General features: G+C 44.9%; 1 protein-coding gene across 4 annotated transcripts in view; it reads right to left on the bottom strand.

The window, feature by feature from the left end:
• Positions 1-16,597, bottom strand: part of LOC124035863 (protein BEAN1-like) — a 61,894-nt gene extending 45,297 nt beyond the window's left edge. For 2 of the 4 annotated variants that reach the window (XM_046349666.1, XM_046349667.1), the window contains exons 1-2: positions 16,161-16,596; positions 13,390-13,518 (exon numbers count right to left, since the gene is read on the bottom strand). Coding sequence is in view for 3 of the 4 variants with exons in the window: in XM_046349667.1 (XP_046205623.1) it covers positions 13,390-13,414 (25 nt within the window). In the remaining variant the exon portion in view is untranslated. Of the gene's footprint in view, positions 1-13,389; positions 13,519-14,704; positions 14,780-16,156 lie in introns of all 4 variants that reach the window. The other 2 variants (XM_046349664.1, XM_046349665.1) reach the window with 2 other exon arrangements.
• Positions 16,598-19,574: the final 2,977 nt, after the last annotated feature.

Below are 19,574 nucleotides of genomic sequence, written 5' to 3'. Positions count from 1 at the left end.
GTTGATGCATACGGTTGAATTACAGATACATTTTAGTACATTTGAATGTCGCAGTAGTAGGACCTACAGCAGTAGGGCATTTATTCTGTCTGGTGCTTTTGAGTGAGTGTGAAAGAAAGAGAACTGCTGGTTTTCTGTGAATATATTGTTTTGAATTTGAAGGGAAATACTCAGCCACAACAGAGTGATCAAATGAAGATACTATATCTGTACTACACCTGTTTATACGTACTATAGTAAGAACATACCACACATACTAGCCAAGCCATGCCAGGCCAATATAACAGCTTCTGTGTGTGATAATATCTTATAATTTCACCTGTTGCCTGCATGTTACTAGTGGGTGGTAAGAAGTCATTCTCACACCCTGTGGTAGACAGACTCTGTTGGCTGGCTGGTTGATGGATGGGTTATAATGGATCTGATCGTCGCAGTGATGTTCCTTCCTTTCACATTCAGTGTTGAAAGGAGCCTACAGGGCTGAGATGCCACCGTTGCTCCCTGACTGTGACTTGGGATGGGACTGCTGTTTTCTGGGCAGTCTGTCATCCATGCAGCCATCTCCACAGCAACCCTCCCAAATCAATTTCGCATGAGACTGATTCAGCGGCTCAAGGTCATCCTGCAGCACAGCCATCAGAATCAGGCTGGAGTCTGGATGACACGACAGCTGCTGACCAGGCCAGGGCACACTGTGACTGCACAGAGCAACAGCTCCACAGGGACCAATACTAAGAACACACACTCTCCCACGCTCTCTCTCTCTCTTTCTCCCTCACCCTATCCCCCTCCTTCACACTCTTCTTCTGGAGGATTCGTAATTTCTGCACTTTGCCGTTACAGGTCTTACTTCTGTGAGCCGTGTTTTAAGAGTCCAAGGTTTGCCCAGGGAGCTGTTGATCTTCCACTCGCAACCTTTACGTCTTCGACTCCTATCTCGTAAGTTGACTCCATGGTCATTAGACAATTCATTGTCTCCCAGGTCGCTCATCATGTTTGTCATTTATGTCATGTCTTGTCCCTGTTCCCCATGCTATTCGTTTCCCTCTGCTGGTCTTGTTTGGTTCTATCCCTCTCTCTCCCCCTCCCCTTTCACTCTCTCGCTCTCTCTTCTCTCTGTCGTTCCGTTCCTGCTCCCATTTCCTATTCCCTAATCATCATTTAGCCTTCCCACCTGTTCCCGATCCTTTCCCTGATTAGACTCCCTATTTATTCTTTGTGTTCCGTTCCTGTGCCGTCGGTTCCTTGTTTTGTATTCCATGCTGTATCACCCCCTGTCCTGTCGTGTTTTTGCCGTGATTGTGCGTCCTGTTGTTTTGTGCCTTCTTCAGACGCTGCGTGTGAGCAAGTGGACTCTCTCCCTCCCCATCTCTCTCTCTCTTTCTCCCTCTTTTCTCACACCCTCCTGTTGGCTGGCTCTATGTTCTCTCTCTCTCTCTCTCTCTCTATTTCTCTTGCTCACACACAAATTCAACCAAATAGGACCCACAGACAAATGAACAGTAGACAAAAACAGAGCTATGAAGAAAGAGGAACAAACCCACGTGTACCCAGCTCTCTTATCGTCAGCTCCTCGATTCAATGTGACAAAGACAGCCAACCACAGTGTGCTTTATGTTTTACACAATACATGGTGTGACCCATTTCCTGCCTACTGTATGGTCTTGGCTGTTCATCTGGCTGTAAGACAAATCATCAAAGATCTGATTCTAAAACCCAGAGGCTGGTGTAAAAAGAGGGCAAGCAGTCCACAGAACAGCAAAAAACCCAGTAGACATCAGTCTCTTCCACAACGGCCCTGTCACACCTTCAATCACTACGATATCCCAACCACAGGAGCCCGGTGGCACCTTAATTGAGTAGGATGGGTGGAAAGGAATGGCTGGAAGGGATGGCTGGAAGGGATGGCTGGAAGGGATGGCTGGAAGGGATGGCTGGAAGGGATGGCTGGAAGGGATGGCTGGAAAGGAATCAATGGCATGGTATTGAACACATTAAACACATGGTTTCCATGTGTTTGATAACATTACATCCACTTCATTCCAGCCATTATTATGAAGCGTCCTCCCCTCAGCAGCCTCCCGTGATTCCAACTGATAACGCATGAATGAGATAGATAGCAGTGGCCCCTATTTTGCAAAGACACACAAACTATTTCGCTTATTCTATTGAGACAGTTCATTGAGATTACAAGTGATACAAAACAGTAACATCTGTATGTTGCAATAAATGAACTGTATCTGTCTCAGAGATGCAACCTAATACTGTATCTGGGCACAATGCCTTTTAGCAGACAGTGTTACTATCACAGCCTCCTTCACAGCATAACACCGCCACAATATTATACATGAAGGGAAGTTGGATATGATTGGATGTGGGTCACAGAGCCGTTGAGGGGGAATGAATATCTGGGTCAAACTGGATCACAGAGGCTTAAGTCTCTGTGCATTCTGGCTCACCTATTAATACACCACAGAAGGGATGGCACAGATAATCATTATTATACCAGTGTTCTTCCACATCCAACCGTACTCATTTACCAGGAGGTTTGTTGTTGTTGTGTATTTTGTGCGTGCATGCGTGCGTATGTGTGTGATGTCGCGGCATCACCATAGATTCACTATTCTAGATCCATTAACCCAATCCCATCATTCATCATCACTGCAACAGAATTAGAGTCAGAGGAATTAGGTTTTGCATATTTCACATTAAATACATGATGAATCCTAAAATAGATATTTTTGCTCATCTGCTTGGCAGCAGTTTGAAATGACTCAAAATCCCTACTCCATTTCTGCTGGACCGGACACTTTTCAGAAGAGTGGTGTTTGAAAAGGGGAAAATCCCCCTTTATACAGGCAATACTTTTTTTGAGCACTGAGCAATGGAAACAGTAGAGCCCTGTAGATCTGCCAATGATTCACCAATCTAGATTCTAACGGTGTGGAAAATAAAGCGTCTGACCATTCCCTTGAGGCTGCCATGGTGAAAACAAGAAAATGAAATGTGATTAGTTTATCTCCCGTTGAGGTGGAAGTGTGACAGTGCTCCTATCCCAGAAGTCCAGACACCATCGGTCTAAAGAGGATTAATGGGGTTAGGTATGAATGTGTCATTTCCTGTACTAATCTAGGGCCAAACCTGACTGGGACTGTCTGTCCCTCTTGCCACAGTAACAGCACAGGACAGGCAGCATGAAACAACAGCTACAGGAAATGATTCTGACTCAAAGTAGAGGAAGAGCTAGGTCATATCATAAAATGGAAGACTTCAATTCAGAACAAATTGTTATCATTACAAGTGGGTTATCTAACAGTGGCAGGTACTGGCTCACCAAAACCCGTCAACCAGGGAAGAACTTGCAGAATGAAGGTTGATACTTTTTGATTCTATTAATTCAATAGAAGATTACGAGATCAAATCATTGACTGGCTGTGCCTCCCTACAGCGTGGCCTGGCTTTACAAGAACAAGGAGATATTGAAGAAGAAGAAGAAAATGCACTGTGCTCTTGAGTTTGGTTAGCCTCTGACTTTATTTCCATTCATATTGTGGATCATTCAGCCTCTGTGGATTCAGGCAAAGGAAGCTGCTTCACTCAAAGCTGTTGTGGAAACTGTCAGGAAGATATGAAATGGTGAAAAGTGCATAAGTCTGTCAAAAGTGATGTCCGCTTCGCCATAATTGGCCTAGACTTTGAGGTGTCTGAGAGCACAGGCATCCTGTCCTTATCCAGGCTCTGCCAGAGGCTCCAGCCGGTGGGGAAACTTCATACGGAGATCCTTCTGAGGGGGATCCGTGGAAAGACAAATTAAGACAACCGAACCCCAAAAGGGAGTGAGTGAATAATTGAGCTACACTCATCCTGGATCAAACCAGTTTGGATCGCCCGTGGCGGCCAGCCAGCTACACTTCTACAGAGTTCCTCAGGGGACCAGGTTTACTGTGATGCCATGCTAGAGACAGAGCGGGCGAGGCGGGGGACAGGTTTTTGCTTATCATGATTATCCATGTGATTCAAGTGAGCTCTGAAGAACAGTTGATTACTCAAGGTACACAAAGCCCCATTGAAAGGCTTTCACAGAGTGAAATGCCAGTGCTCAAGGTCATACGACACTCAACATTGCATCAGTCCATTAGATACAGCATGGCTTCTTGATTAGGACTACAGCATCATTTTAAATGCACTGTTATTGAAGTCTGTGTGTAGAGTCAGCTTTTACCCACCGTCCTAAAACACCGTCAAGGACAGCAAGCAGCCCATGACTTCACTGCACTTTATCCCTCTAAGATAATTAGGCACTTTGGGAGGAGGGGCGGCCATTTAAAGGAGAGCTCTCCCCATGTCATTTGACCCAGATTAGGGGAGTACCGGGGATAAGCCTGCATGTGCGGGCCATGGCTGCTGCACCTCCCAAACAAACAAACAGCCAGGTGACGAGGCCCGGCCCGGCATTATCCTAGACCTCTGAGGTTTAGCGGGTGAGGAGGGCCAATAGCAGGGCCCATTTCAGCGGGATTTGGCTGCTTTTGATCCCACTCTCACTGTCACGGCTGGCACACTGAGACCACGGGACGAGGCCACAGTGCAGCCTCTTAATCTGGTTAAAGCGTCTCCAATAACCCCAGCTTCTAGTTGATGTAATAACCCCTGCTCCCTCCTACTGTATCTGTGCTGACTTCTCAACTGGGGGGAGACGGAAGTCCATACCTAACCTACTGCACACTACAGGCCTTCATCTGAGACCCTGGGGAACTTAAATCATACAGGGTGACACAATACAAAGGGTAACTTATAAGCTGGGCCCTAGGGTACAGCTGGGTATAGGGAGAAGCATGTTTGCCACAGGGCACTACTGACCTTTGCGTATTGTATCCACAGCTGTGAACTAGGTATGGCATGTGTAAGCACATTTCCCGCTTTGAGAAATCCTATTGCTTTTGCAACGTGTGGAGGAACGGATGCTTGGGGTGTTAAGACCAGAACACAATAACCCTTCCTGATGGTTCCTTCTGCCGACAGTGTTCTGGAGCCATTTTCCAGGCATCGTGTTCACAGACACATTCATCCTCATCATGTCTCATCATGCTTCGACCGAAACGTCTTACATATTGAATTGGAGTTGTAAAGCTAAGTTAATGGATCCATTTGCTGTAAATGGCGAACAGCGGGATCAATAGACTAAGGCATAGACAAAGTGATAGACTAAAGGAATATGTCTAAAGCAATTCATGTGAATGGAGGCACTCGTGAAGGACCAATTGTCTCCATCCTCCTCTTGTCTCAATCACTCCACCCCGTAGCAGTTTGCCATTGCAATTATTAGACGCTATTAAGAAAGCTTGGCCGCTAATTGCAAAGCTTTTCTTCCAAAAGGCACAGGGAGAATTCACCTGACATCTGCCACCACTATCTGGCCACCTGCAACGCTTTTAATCGTTTTTTTTTCTACTGTGACAAGGGAACTGAAGCGGAACCATCTTGGCATTTTATCCCCATTTTATCCCCAGCCTCCATATTCTAAAATCTCACATATCCTAATATGCATTTAGATGGTCATACCTGGACCAAGTGAAAATGCAACAAAAATGTGCAAATGCGCCAATTTCTGATGGATAAGCAAAGGATCATGGGTACCATTGTACTCGTAGATCATGTGCGCTGAACTGGAACAGGCCGTTTAAATTCCGGTCCCATTTTTTACTGACAGGTGCTTTTTTCTGATGACATGGGAGTAAACAATCTGGAGTAAACAATCATACTCATTAATATGCAAAAGGATGCAATAGGATTGGCTCATTGATGAAAAGACAAAAAGGAAATACACTGAGTATACCAAATATTAGGAGCCCCTCATTCTTGATACAAATGTGAAAATGTTGAGCATGAAAAACCCAGCAGCATTGCAGTTCTTGACACAAACCGGTGCACCTGGCTCCTACCACCATAAACCGTTCAAGGGCACTTACATTTTTTTGTTTTTCCAATTCCCCCTCTGAATGGCACACCACAATCCATGTCTCAACTGTGTTAATACTTAAAAATCCTTCTTTAACCCGTCTCCTCCCCTTCATCTACACTGATTGAAGTGGATTTAACAAGTGACATCCATAAGGGATCATAGCTTCCACTTGGATTCACCTGGTCAGTCTATGTCATGGAAAGAGCAGGTGTTCTTAATATTTTGTATACTCGGTGTACTGTACGTCATTGAATACATTCTGACGTTCAGATGTTTAAGTGTTTAAGGAGAGAACAACTGAAGTGGCCATCTCCCTATAAAATATTAAGTCACCGAAATAGGTTTTGGAAAGACGACATGCCTCAACTTTTGTCTGTGAAAAGGCTTCATAATAGGTGTTGCTAAAATGTATATTTACACAGCCTTACATACTGTGGGCAAACCCAATGTAATTACAGTGTAGGTATGATATGATTGGTGTGATTGCACATTGACGTTTGGGTGTTGTACGTTGACATTTACGTGCATTGGATTTCCAAACAAACTCAAACTGATTGTGTTAAAACCTTCCCTCGCCCGTAGAATCATCATCCCAGTTCGCCACATCTCCAAAAGTGTACAAGTTGCAAACAGGTATTCACACACATACAAATGACAGCACACACAGACCGGATAACACAGATGACAAGATCTGGTGTTTTCCTGGTGTAGAGGAGCACCGGTTGTTGTGGATGTTGAGGAACGGTACATTACACAGTGGTGATGGATGTGGTCTGGGGAGTACAGCCTGTCTGTTCCTGTATGCCCCTACTCTGACAGACAGCCAACAGGGCGTAAGTAGGGCCACAGCAGGACCACTCCAGGGGATCCAGAGCCACCGTCACAGTCACTAGGTCTGCGTTGGCAGCGGTGAGGAGAAGGTCAAATCAGGAGAGGGGCATGATGACAAAGTGGCAGCATTAGTCAGCCACTTGCTGCTCTTTACATTATTTATTTCCCACCTCAGCAGATGCCCTGATCCACCGGGAGGTGGATAGATTTACATATCATCCACTTCTACAGCTGGATATTTAGACAAACAATTTGGGCTAAGTGTCCTTCTCAAGGATAGAGCCCCGATTTCCCATCTGTAGCCTTTATCCTTCAGCGAGCTGTCCTTCACTGATGCCCCGTTCTCAATCAGAACGGTGAAACCAAACACCAACGTAATACAGTGTCGCTGCCAAACTAGTATGGGGTTGACGATATTTCTTGGAAGTGAATTACTATGACAGAGAATAAACAAGACCAAAGTGAAGAGGATAGTGCTGTATCCATGAAAACTACTCTACTATTTGATTTGACATGGGAGCACAGAACCAGTGCCTCCATTTGAGAGCTGAAGCAGATATCTGCACTGTGACTAATGGAAGGTTAACAGGAGATTCAGGACGCTGGCGGTTATCTATTCACTGCAAACAGTGCAAATAGTACACTTGGGCATACAGTATGAAGCAGGTAATATCTGAACGAATACATTTTTACATTAATGCACATATATTTTTATCAAGATGAGAGGATTCATCCATTGAATGTATTTAAATGCAAAAGTATATCAAATTGTAATATTAACATCTGTATTATATTACAGGTGCTCAAAAGGAAAGGCGTTAAGAAATAAAGATCGCTTAGATAATGTCTGCTATCGTGGCATTCAGATTACAAAGACATATTTAACATGGCAAATTCATTTCTCCAAGACATTCTCAGTGATCTGTTTGTGGAAAGTGAGGTTCTACGCCTAACACTGAGGTACTGAAATAGTAGCAACACACTTGGCCAGCCACATGTTGAGGGGTGATTCCCCCCCCCCCCCCCCAACAAAACATAAAAGAATGTCTTCAGCTACAGTGTCATGTTTTGTCTTATATTGTCTTGTCATTTTGCTTTCCCTTCTGTTCGTTTTCCCCCTGCTGGTCTTTTTAGGTTCGTTCCCTTTTTTCTCTCTCCCTCCCTCTCTCTCTTCTCTCTATCGTTCCGTTCCTGCTCCCAGCTGTTCCTATTCCCCTAATCAATCATTTAGTCTTTCCACACCTGTTCCCTATCTTTTCCCCTGATTAGAGTCCCTATTTCTCCCCTTGTTTTCCGTTTCTGTCCTGTCGGATCCTTGTATATTGTTCACCGTGCTGTGTCTTTGTCTCGCCCTGTCGTGTCGTGTTTCCCTCAGATGCTGCGTGGTGAGCAGGTGTCTGAGTCTGCTACGGTCAGTGCCTTCCCGAGGCAACCTACAGTTTATGGTCGAGTCTCCAGTCTGTCCTCGTCATTACGAGTGGAATTGTTTTTTATGCTTTGTTTACCGCTCCGATTTGTCTAGGAGTATTGCATATTTCCTTTACTGGAATAAAGACTCTGTTTTCGCCAAGTCGCTTTTGGGTCCTCATTCACCTGCATAACATACAGTGTCAACATAAAGGACTGTGCTGGGCATAGTGGCATGTCCATAGAGGAACCTAAAAAAGATCCTACCTTTCCATTCTCTTTATCTATTTATTTGACTCTTATTCATTTTTTTTTACAGCTTGGCCGAGAGCGGGGAGTCCATCCACCGAAAGTCATTCCACAGCCTAGGGGGGCTGGTGACATTTCAGGTGAGAGAGGGATGAGCTGTGAATTATAGATTAGAGGGAGAGCTGGTATTGGTGAGTTTTACTTTGAGAGGAGCTATGATTGGCAGAGCAGCCGGCAAGAGTGTATAGGTTTAGCCACCATTCATCACTGGGAAAACTCCCATTACAGCTTAGTTTATTGATACCAACACAACAGCCTGTGTGCGGTCTAAACGTGCTAAATACTTTGAAAAGAGTTTAAACATTTCCTCTCATCTTACATTTTTACATTTACATTTAAGTCATTTAGCAGACGCTCTTATCCAGAGCGACTTACAAATTGGTGCATTCACCTTATGACATCCAGTGGAACAACCACTTTACAATAGTGCATCTAAATATTTTAAGGGGGGGGGGGGGTGAGAAGGATTACTTTATCCTATCCTAGGTGTTCCTTAAAGAGGTGGGGTTTCAGGTGTCTCCGGAAGGTGGTGATTGACTCCGCTGTCCTGGCGTCGTGAGGGAGTTTGTTCCACCATTGGGGAGCCAGAGCAGCGAACAGTTTTGACTGAGCTGAGCGGGAACTGTACTTCCTCAGTGGTAGGGAGGCGAGCAGGCCAGAGGTGGATGAACGCAGTGCCCTTATTTGGGTGTAGGGCCTGATCAGAGCCTGGAGGTACTGAGGTGCCGTTCCCCTCACAGCTCCGTAGGCAAGCACCATGGTCTTGTAGCGGATGCGAGCTTCAACTGGAAGCCAGTGGAGAGAGCGGAGGAGCGGGGTGACGTGAGAGAACTTGGGAAGGTTGAACACTAGACGGGCTGCGGCGTTCTGGATGAGTTGTAGGGGTTTAATGGCACAGGCAGGGAGCCCAGCCAACAGCGAGTTGCAGTAATCCAGACGGGAGATGACAAGTGCCTGGATTAGGACCTGCGCCGCTTCCTGTGTGAGGCAGGGTCGTACTCTGCGGATGTTGTAGAGCATGAACCTACAGGAACGGGCCACCGCCTTGATGTTAGTTGAGAACGACAGTTTGTTGTCCAGGATCACGCCAAGGTTCTTAGCGCTCTGGGAGGAGGACACAATGGAGTTGTCAACCGTGATGGCGAGATCATGGAACGGCAGTCCTTCCCCGGGAGGAAGAGCAGCTCCGTCTTGCCGAAGTTCAGCTTGAGGTGGTGATCCGTCATCCACACTGATATGTCTGCTGATTTCCCGGGAGGAAGAGCAGCATGTCTGCCAGACATGCAGAGATGCGATTACCTGGTCATCAGAAGGGGGAAAGGAGAAGATTAATTGTGTGTCGTCTGCATAGCAATGATAGGAGAGACCATGTGAGGTTATGACAGAGCCAAGTGACTTGGTGTATAGCGAGAATAGGAGAGGGCCTAGAACAGAGCCCTGGGGGACACCAGTGGTGAGAGCGCGTGGTGAGGAGACAGATTCTCGCCACACCACCTGGTAGGAGCGACCTGTCAGGTAGGACGCAATCCAAGCGTGGGCCGCGCCGGAGATGCCCAACTCGGAGAGGGTGGAGAGGAGGATCTGATGGTTCACAGTATCGAAGGCAGCCGATCTAGGTCTAGAGGAGGAGAGTGAGCAGAGGAGAGAGAGTTAGCTTTAGCGGTGCGGAGCGCCTCCGTGATACAGAGAAGAGCAGTCTCAGTTGAATGACTAGTCTTGAAACCTGACTGATTTGGATCAAGAAGGTCATTCTGAGAGAGATAGCGGGAGAGCTGACCAAGGACGGCACGTTCAAGAGTTTTGGAGAGAAAAGAAAGAAGGGATACTGGTCTGTAGTTGTTGACATCGGAGGGATCGAGTGTAGGTTTTTTCAGAAGGGGTGCAACTCTCGCTCTCTTGAAGACGGAAGGGACGTAGCCAGCGGTCAGGGATAAGTTGATGAGCGAGGTGAGGTAAGGGAGAAGGTCTCCGGAAATGGTCTGGAGAAGAGAGGAGGGGATAGGGTCGAGCGGGCAGGTTGTTGGGCGGCCGGCCGTCACAAGACGCGAGATTTCATCTGGAGAGAGAGGGGAGAAAGAGGTCAGAGCACAGGGTAGGGCAGTGTGAGCAGAACCAGCGGTGTTGTTTGACTTAGCAAACGAGGATCGGATGTCGTCGATCTTCTTTTCAAAATGGTTGACGAAGTCATCTGCAGAGAGGGAGGGGGGAGGGGGAGGAGGATTCAGGAGGGAGGAGAATGTGGCAAAGAGCTTCCTAGGGTTAGAGGCAGATGCTTGGAATTTAGAGTGGTAGAAAGTGGCTTTAGCAGCAGAGACAGAGGAGGAAAATGTAGAGAGGAGGGAGTGAAAGGATGCCAGGTCCGCAGGGAGGCGAGTTTTCCTCCATTTCCGCTCGGCCTTCCGGAGCCCTGTTCTGTGAGCTCGCATTGAGTCGTCAAGCCACGGAGCGGGAGGGGAGGACCGAGCCGGCCTGGAAGATAGGGGACATAGAGAGTCAAAGGATGCAGAAAGGGAGGAGAGGAGGGTTGAGGAGGCAGAATCAGGAGATAGGTTGGAGAAGGTTTGAGCAGAGGGAAGAGATGATAGGATGGAAGAGGAGAGAGTAGCGGGGGAGAGAGAGCGAAGGTTGGGACGGCGCGATACCATCCGAGTAGGGGCAGTGTGGGAAGTGTTGGATGAGAGCGAGAGGGAAAAGGATACAAGGTAGTGGTCGGAGACTTGGAGGGGAGTTGCAATGAGGTTAGTGGAAGAACAGCATCTAGTAAAGATGAGGTCGAGCGTATTGCCTGCCTTGTGAGTAGGGGGAAGGTGAGAGGGTGAGGTCAAAAGAGGAGAGGAGTGGAAAGAAGGAGGCAGAGAGGAATGAGTCAAAGGTAGACGTGGGGAGGTTAAAGTCGCCCAGAACTGTGAGAGGTGAGCCGTCCTCAGGAAAGGAGCTTATCAAGGCATCAAGCTCATTGATGAACTCTCCGAGGGGACCTGGAGGGCGATAAATGATAAGGATGTTAAGCTTGAAAGGGCTGGTAACTGTGACAGCATGAAATTCAAAGGAGGCGATAGACAGATGGGTAAGGGGAGAAAGAGAGAATGACCACATGGGAGAGAGAAGGATCCCTATGCCACCCCGCTGACCAGAAGCTCTCGGGGTGTGCGAGAACACGTGGGTGGACGAAGAGAGAGCAGTAGGAGTAGCAGTGTTATCTGTGGTGATCCATGTTTCTGTCAGTGCCAAGAAGTCGAGGGACTGGAGGGAGGCATAGGCTGAGATGAACTCTGCCTTGTTGGCTGCAGATCGGCAGTTCCAGAGGCTACCGGAGACCTGGAACTCCACGTGGGTCGTGCGCGCTGGGACCACCAGATTAGGGTGGCAGCGGCCACGCGGTGTGGAGCGTTTGTATGGTCTGTGCAGAGAGGAGAGAACAGGGATAGACAGACACATAGTTGACAGGCTACAGAAGAGGCTACGCTAATGCAAGGAGACATCATCTTGACATGACTTTATTCAGATTTCAATGGTTATGTATGTAGAATACGGATGCCATAAAATCCCACAAGAGCCAGCTTTAACGGGTACAAATGTCCACCCTGATCCCAGCCCTCCCCAACAGTCAGTCAGGAGATAGATATTGTGGCTGGTAGAGGAGCCCTCTGTGGCTCGTTAGAGCTCTTCTAAAGAGTGCCAGGGACCACATGACGCACCGAGGTTTCACTGACTGACTGCGGCCGTTTGTGGGCACAATTTTCTCTCTCTGCAAACAGTTTAGTGAAAGGTCAGGCTGCATTAGTGGCCGAGGGGACAAGCTGTTCACTGGAAAGGTACTTATAAAGGACCGAGGCTACCTAGCAGCCAATAGATCATATATCAGAGATGGAGGTGTTATATAAAAGGCAAAATGGCACAGTCTTTCCCTGAGGCACATTTTTAACACAATAAGGCAACACGTGGTCACTACTGACGTACAAACCATGTTTGTGTCAACGAAGAAGAAGATAAAGACCCTGATTAAAAATCAACCAGGCAGGGAGGTAACTGTTTGTTTCCACCGACAGTTTGTGCCTCCAAGCCATGTATTAGGACTGGAACATCACATTTTGAGGATGGATGACAACCCGCGTTTGCAATATCAATTTATTCACCCGTTTATTTTTAAGCATGAACATTTTTTTTGGTGTCATTGTGACAGCCTGGCATGTCTATTCCCATAACGCTGTACGCACAGTGATATAATGAAGTTATGTCAATCAACACGACTAGCACTAACGGCTACCACTTTGGAAAGTCACCATAGATTTAAGACACCTTAGGTCGTTATTTAAGTGGTTCAGTTCTCTGCAGATTGGCTCTGGGGTCTGCATTCCTGTCAGGTAAATTGATGAGCTGAAGAGTGCCAGAGGAAGCTTACAACTACACTATTTAATCAACTAAAGACAGAAAGAGATGTTCTCAATCACATCCCAGACATATGTTTCCATGGTTATTATTGCTTCTCTAAAAAGAAGAGTTACATGTTCTTTGTCATTGTACATATATTACAAACTGGGTGGTTCGAGCCCTGAATGCTGATTGTCCACAGGTACGACAAAACATGTATTTTTACTGTTCTAATTATGTTGGTAACCAGTTTATAATAGCAATAAGGCGCCTCAGGGGTTTGTGGTACATGGCCAATATACAACGGCTAGGGCTGTTCTTCGGCATGACGCGATGCGGAGTGCCTGGATCCAGCCCTTAGCCGTGGTATACTGGCCATATACCACACCCCCTCAGGCCGTATTGCTTAAATATTGTGTGGATAATCAGTCTAGTATACACCATGACAAGAACAATTAAGACAATTAACATAAAAATGTGCAGTAAACATGCAAGGATGTGTCCCTTACCTGAGCAGATTAATTTCATCAACATGTACTCCCTTCCACAGTCCTTCTTATAGTAACATTTCAGCCGGTTAATGAGGCAGGTGCCGAACTTGAGCTTCTCTCTTCTGCACAGAAGGGCGATGTCCTCATCTGCAAGGGCAGGCAGAAGGGAGGGAGATTGAGGGGGGGAGAAGGAGACAGAGAGAGGGAGAGAGAGAGAGAGAGAGAGAGAGAGAGAGAGAGAGAGAGAGAGAGAGAGAGAGAGAGAGAGAGAGAGAGAGAGAGAGAGAGAGAGAGAGATGTGAGTGACAGTCTCCCTGTTGTTTATAAAGCCTGAGGCACATGCATGTGTGTACTTGTGAAGATTTGTGTGTGGTGTGCAGCCAAGGGGCCACCCACGCTGCCCTGTGTTCATTAGTCCTTCCGGTACATGACCACAGGGTCTGAGTGTTCCCATCAATCCCAGGACCCCTCTACATACAATATTAAAGGGATACTTTGGGATTTTGGCAATGAATCTATCTACTTCCCCAGAGTCAGATGTACTCGTGGATACAATTTCTATTGCTCTGCGTGCAGTTAGCGCAATCGCTAACTAGAATTAGTGCAATGACTGGAAGTCTATGGGCATCTATCAGATACCCACAGACTTCCAGTCATTGCGCTAATGCCAGTTAGCACTGCCTCACGAAACGACCTCTAACTTTCTTCAATCTAGAGACAAGAGGCATAAAAAATGGTCTCCACAAGTTCATCTGACTCTGGGTAAGTAGATCAATTGCCTCATTGCCAAAATCCCGAAGTATCCCGTTGAGGCGTCCGGAGACTGGATTTGTAACTCGGTGGAAATGATTTCATTTTATAGTAAAAAAAAAAAAAAAAATCCATATGTAAATGAATCGAGCACTGTATTATACGCGGGTCACTACTTTGAGCGCTGTGTGCACGTGTGTTTTCATATTCAAATGAGGTGAGTCACATACGAAGACGTTTACTCGGTGCACACGGCATGAGGGACGACTGCACTGCCTGCCATCACAAAGCCCCTGTCATTGTGAATTAGGTTTCAAGTCCTGTTTTAAAGCAGAGTATCTAATGTCATGCTAACCAAAGGTGCATAGTGCTCTTACATAACGTTGCGTCTTCCAGGCAGCTGCTAAAATCTCTTAGGTTCTAGTTCACGGACCACGACTCCTGTATTATACATTAGACACACCATACATTCATATACCCACATCCATGTATGACATAACCCGTGCATTCCCTTGTATAAGAAGCCAGGGTTAAGTACAGTACTGAGCATTGGAACATCATGTAAAACACAGAGAAAACTCACAGGCTTTGGAGTAGTTCCTGGCAACTTCAATTGCGTTTGAGGTGCCAGAGACAAGGGGAACGTGCAGTGCTAGAGCTGAAAAGGTACAGGGCAGGAGTGAAATAGAGAGAGAGAGAGAGAGAGAGAGAGAGAGAGAGAGAGAGAGAGAGAGAGAGAGAGAGAGAGAGAGAGAGAGAGAAGCATTCATCTAATTTTGTAGTCGTGTCAACTTTGTTTTACAGCGACTGAGGTGTTATTCCCTCTTGGCTGACTCTGACATCACATCATGCCCTCTTTGGCATTTCTGCCCAGGCCCAACGAGGCTAATGCAGAGATTAGACCTGGCTTGGCTTGGTATTTCAGGTCCAAGGCAGACTGTGGGACTGAGCCAGACAGTAATAACATCTGCATATTGGCTTTGGTCAACAGGCTGCCATGACCATTACCGTCTTGAGGCAAAACTACAGCTGACTACAGATCAGATATTCAGGCAGTCACGCCAGTTGTCTCACAACATCAAAGCACAAGTTGCATGGTGATGTGACCGTATTATTGACAAGCTAAAATGTGAAGATCAAGATAAGACTTTATACCCCCCCCCCAGAAAAATCGATAGTTCTTTATTCATTCATTTTGCTCTGTGAGCTCCGTCTTTTTTTGTATTTATCAAAAGGCAGATATTAAGTTGATTAGTTGGTGTTACCAACCCGGGATCGGACAGTTTCTGGATACCCAGATCAATATGTAGAAAAAGAGCCCAAAAAGGAGGATGGGAATGAGGACAATCAATGGAATTGTAATAACTTCTCATGCACATTATGTAACATAGTCAGTGGGTTGGCATCTTCCTCTACAGCTACTAATAGAGCACTAGGATAGATACTTGGATTTTATATGAAACCAGATGGGCCTCTAAACTGGCTGTCTTGCAGTACAGTAAAATTGACATTTCAAATGCATCTAGTCCCTTTAAATGGGACAAGTATAGTTCCACACAGAGCTCTGTCTCTGTGTACTATGCCATATAGATTCTGGGGATGTTTGTAAGATAATTGCAATGCTTTCTAGCTACATTCTACATACTCCTCAGGGGTAGGTGCATAGCACTTGACGCCTGTATACACTATACTCATCAATCTTGGGCTAGCCCTATGTGACAGCCCAATTTGGCCTATTTTGGGTCAGTCATCAATTCATGGCCTTCCTTGGACAAAAACCAAACTCATAACGTAATAATGAGAAAATATTAATGACTTCAATTATTTTTTTTGAAACATTCTATGAAAGCCCAAGCATGGTGTATGGATGCCATGATCTCAATGGTGAAAACATCTTTAAAGGTGTACCCACAACACAACATAACTAAAAAAAAAGCTCGACTGCTCAACTTGGAATAGTCTACGCAGATCACAGGTCTATAACCCAAAATTCAACAGTTTATCGGACAAGAGGAAAGAGTGATATAGTACGTACCCACCAACCGGTATAAAAATATCCCCATGTGAATCAGGTGTTTTCTTGTCCTTCGATTTCGGATAGCCTACCTACCCAAATGCCAGCAGAAATATTACTCGTTTAAAACATCGTGGTTAAAAGGAGTTACGATATCTTACGGTGCTACGCTATATCTGGTGCGAAAACCACCTTCACTGGTCCAAATTCCAACTCAAACACGCGCGCTGCGACCCGAGAAATTGTCCACCTGGCCAAAATAGCAAGTATATCACTCATTAAACTTCCGTTAGCACAGTAGATACTAGATAATACTAGAGTTTTTCTAATATCCCTGGTGTAACCATCGAGCATGTAAACCAAATGCCTTCAAAAGCCGTCAAAATCAAACACTGCAGCAAGAAGCATCTTCTATGTCCCACCATGGCTGCGAACGTGGTAGGTCGTTTGCAGCGCTCAGTTATCCAACACACAGTATTATAATGCCATATTTAATTTAGATGACAAGCGGCCAGCGGCAGTCATGTGCCAACACTGTAGTTTGTTTACAAATGACATAAAGGGCAGATGGATGGTTACCATATCGCAGACAAACGGGGAAATACAATATGAACGTCCCAGGATGTAAGAGCACCAAAATGGTCTGTTTTAATGTTAAGTTTACAGTATTTATAAAAAAAATAATAATAATAAATAAAAAAATCTACCCGTTTTCGCAAGCAGACGAAGGCTATTATGATGTAAACTGTCTTCTGACATCCACACATTTCGACTGTTATCCACTTTATTCACTGTTTATTCATGTATTACTACATAGGAGGATACTGAATAAGAGGAGATTGGAGTCAAACACCATTTCAGTTTAATCGAATTGGGAAATTCCAATTCAAGAATTTTCATTGACTATAATGGACATTTTTCATTTTTACGTTAAGTAATAAGTAATGCGAAAAGACACTAGGCATACACTGAGTATACAAAACATCAAGAGCACCTGCTGTTTCCATGACATAGACTGACAAAGTGAACCCAAGTGAATGCTATGATCCCTTATTGATGTCACTTATTAAATCCACTTCAATCAGTGTAGATGAAAGGGAGGAGACAGATTAAAGAATGATTTTTGAGACAACTGAGACATGGATTGTGTATGTGTGCCATTCAGAGGGTGAATGGACAAGACAAAAAAATATTAGGAATGTGTTCCATTTTTGAATGAATTACAATTCATGAAGTTGATGTGGGGTATTACAAATATTCCATGCTAAGTGTGTTGGCCACCCCTACTGGTGATATAATGCATTGCCCAAAAGGCTTACTGGTGGCCTATATTATGATACATTCTTCCCATTATGTCTGTTTGCTGAAGGAAATTTTAATTCTGTGTACATCATAAGGACAATGTATCCATAACCATAAACTTGATAGCATTTGGATTTGTTTGTAAACGAATGCACTGTAAATCCAAAGGCATTTTTAACCAAATATTTATGGTAAGCGGAACTCAGTCAATGAAAATGTGGTATTGACTCAAAAGTAAATGAGAAGTCACATATATAAATATATATGTTTTAGATATGATAACAAATTATATTTTTTTCCCAGCATGCTCTACTGCAGGTAGATTCTTTAGAATTGTTTTGAATATCTGTTTTGAATATCTGTGTACATTGATTAATCCAATCATTTAATTACTTTTTTGTTTTGCAAACGTTACTGAAATGTTTTGTCCAGATTAAATGGCTTTGGTAGTCTCCGCACAATATTTCTGATCCTGGTAGTCATTATGAATGCAGGTTGCGGGTGAATACAAATGTCAACTGTTGAATATACAGTGGCTTGCGAAAGTATTCACCTCCCTTGGCATTTTTCCTATTTTGTTGCCTTACAACCTGGAATTAAAATTGATTTTTTGGGGGGGGGTATCATTTGACTTACATAACATGCCTACCACTTCGAAGATGCAAAATATTTTTTTTGTGAAACAAACAAGAAGTAAGACAAAACAAATGGAAAACTTGAGCGTGTATAACTATTCACCCCCCCAAAGTCAATACTTTGTAGAGCCACCTTTTGCAGAACTTACAGCTGCAAGTCTCTTGGAGTATGTCTCTATAAACTTGGCACATCTAGCCACGGGGATTTCTGCCCATTCTTCAAGGCAAAACTACTGTAGCTCCTTCAAGTTGAATGGGTTATGCTGGTGTACAGCATTCTTTAAGTCATACCACAGATTTTCAATTGGTTTGAGGTCTGGGCTTTGACTAGGCCATTCCAAGACATTTAAATCTTTCCCCATAAACCACTCTTGTGTTTGGGGAGTCTCCCACATGCCTGTTGGTGAACACCAAACGTGTTTGCTTATTTTTTTCTTTTAAGCAATGGCTTGTTTCTATCCACTCTTCTGTAAATCCCAGCTCTGTGGAGTGTATGGCTTAAAGTGGTCCTACGGACAGATACCTCAATCTCCGCTGTGGAGCTTTGCAGCTCCTTCAGGGTTATCTTTGGTATCTTTGTTGCCTCTCTAATTAATGCCCTCCTTGCCTGTTCTGTGAGTTTTGGTGGGCGGCCCTCTCTTGGCAGGTTTGTTGTGATGCCATATTCTTAATATTTTTTGATAATGTATTTAATGGTGCTCTGTGGGATGTTCAAAGTTTCGGATATGTTTTTATTATCCAACCCTGATCTGTACTTCTCCGCAACTTTGTCCCTGACCCTGTTTGGAGTGCTCCTTGGTCTTCATGGTGCCACTTGCTTGGTGGTGCCCCTTGCTTACTGGTGTTGCAGACTTTGGGGCCTTTCAGGTGTATATATACTGAGATAATGTGACAGATCATGTGATACTTAGATTGCACACAGGTGGACTTTATTTAACGAATTGTGTGACTTCTGAAGGTAATTGGTTGCACCAGATCTTATTTAGGGGCTTCATAGCAAAGGGGGTGAATACATATCTACGCACCACTTTTCCGTTTTCTGTATTTTAATTTCTTTTTTGAAGCAAGTCATTTTTTTCATTTCACTTCACCAATTTGGGCTATTTTGTGTATGTCCGTTACATGACATCCAAATAAAAATCTACTTGAGTAATACTCAAGTATTACAATTCGGTACTTTTCCCACCACTGGACAGAGTTAGTCTGATAGAGGAGAACATATCCGTTGTGTTACCATATTACGGGATCTGCCAGTCCAGTTAGGAGGGTTCGAGAACACGGGGAAGCCAAAGAACACAAATATGGTGCAAATACAGCCGGTTTCATTTAGAGTGCAGCCCGGTGATGATAGGCCTAGTGCAAAAAGGGATTGTCCAAAATGTTCAATGATATTTACAAGAGGCTAAATACAATACATATCAATCTACTGAACTCAAAAAGGCAATGAGTATAACACCTGAGCAAGGAGTATAACAAGCGCTATAGTAGTTAAGAGTGTTGGA

Source organism: Oncorhynchus gorbuscha, linkage group LG05 (assembly GCF_021184085.1).
Source record: "Oncorhynchus gorbuscha isolate QuinsamMale2020 ecotype Even-year linkage group LG05, OgorEven_v1.0, whole genome shotgun sequence".
Taxonomy (NCBI): domain Eukaryota; kingdom Metazoa; phylum Chordata; class Actinopteri; order Salmoniformes; family Salmonidae; genus Oncorhynchus; species Oncorhynchus gorbuscha.
Note: the sequence above shows the minus strand (reverse complement) of the source record. Positions and strands in the feature narration are given on the sequence as shown.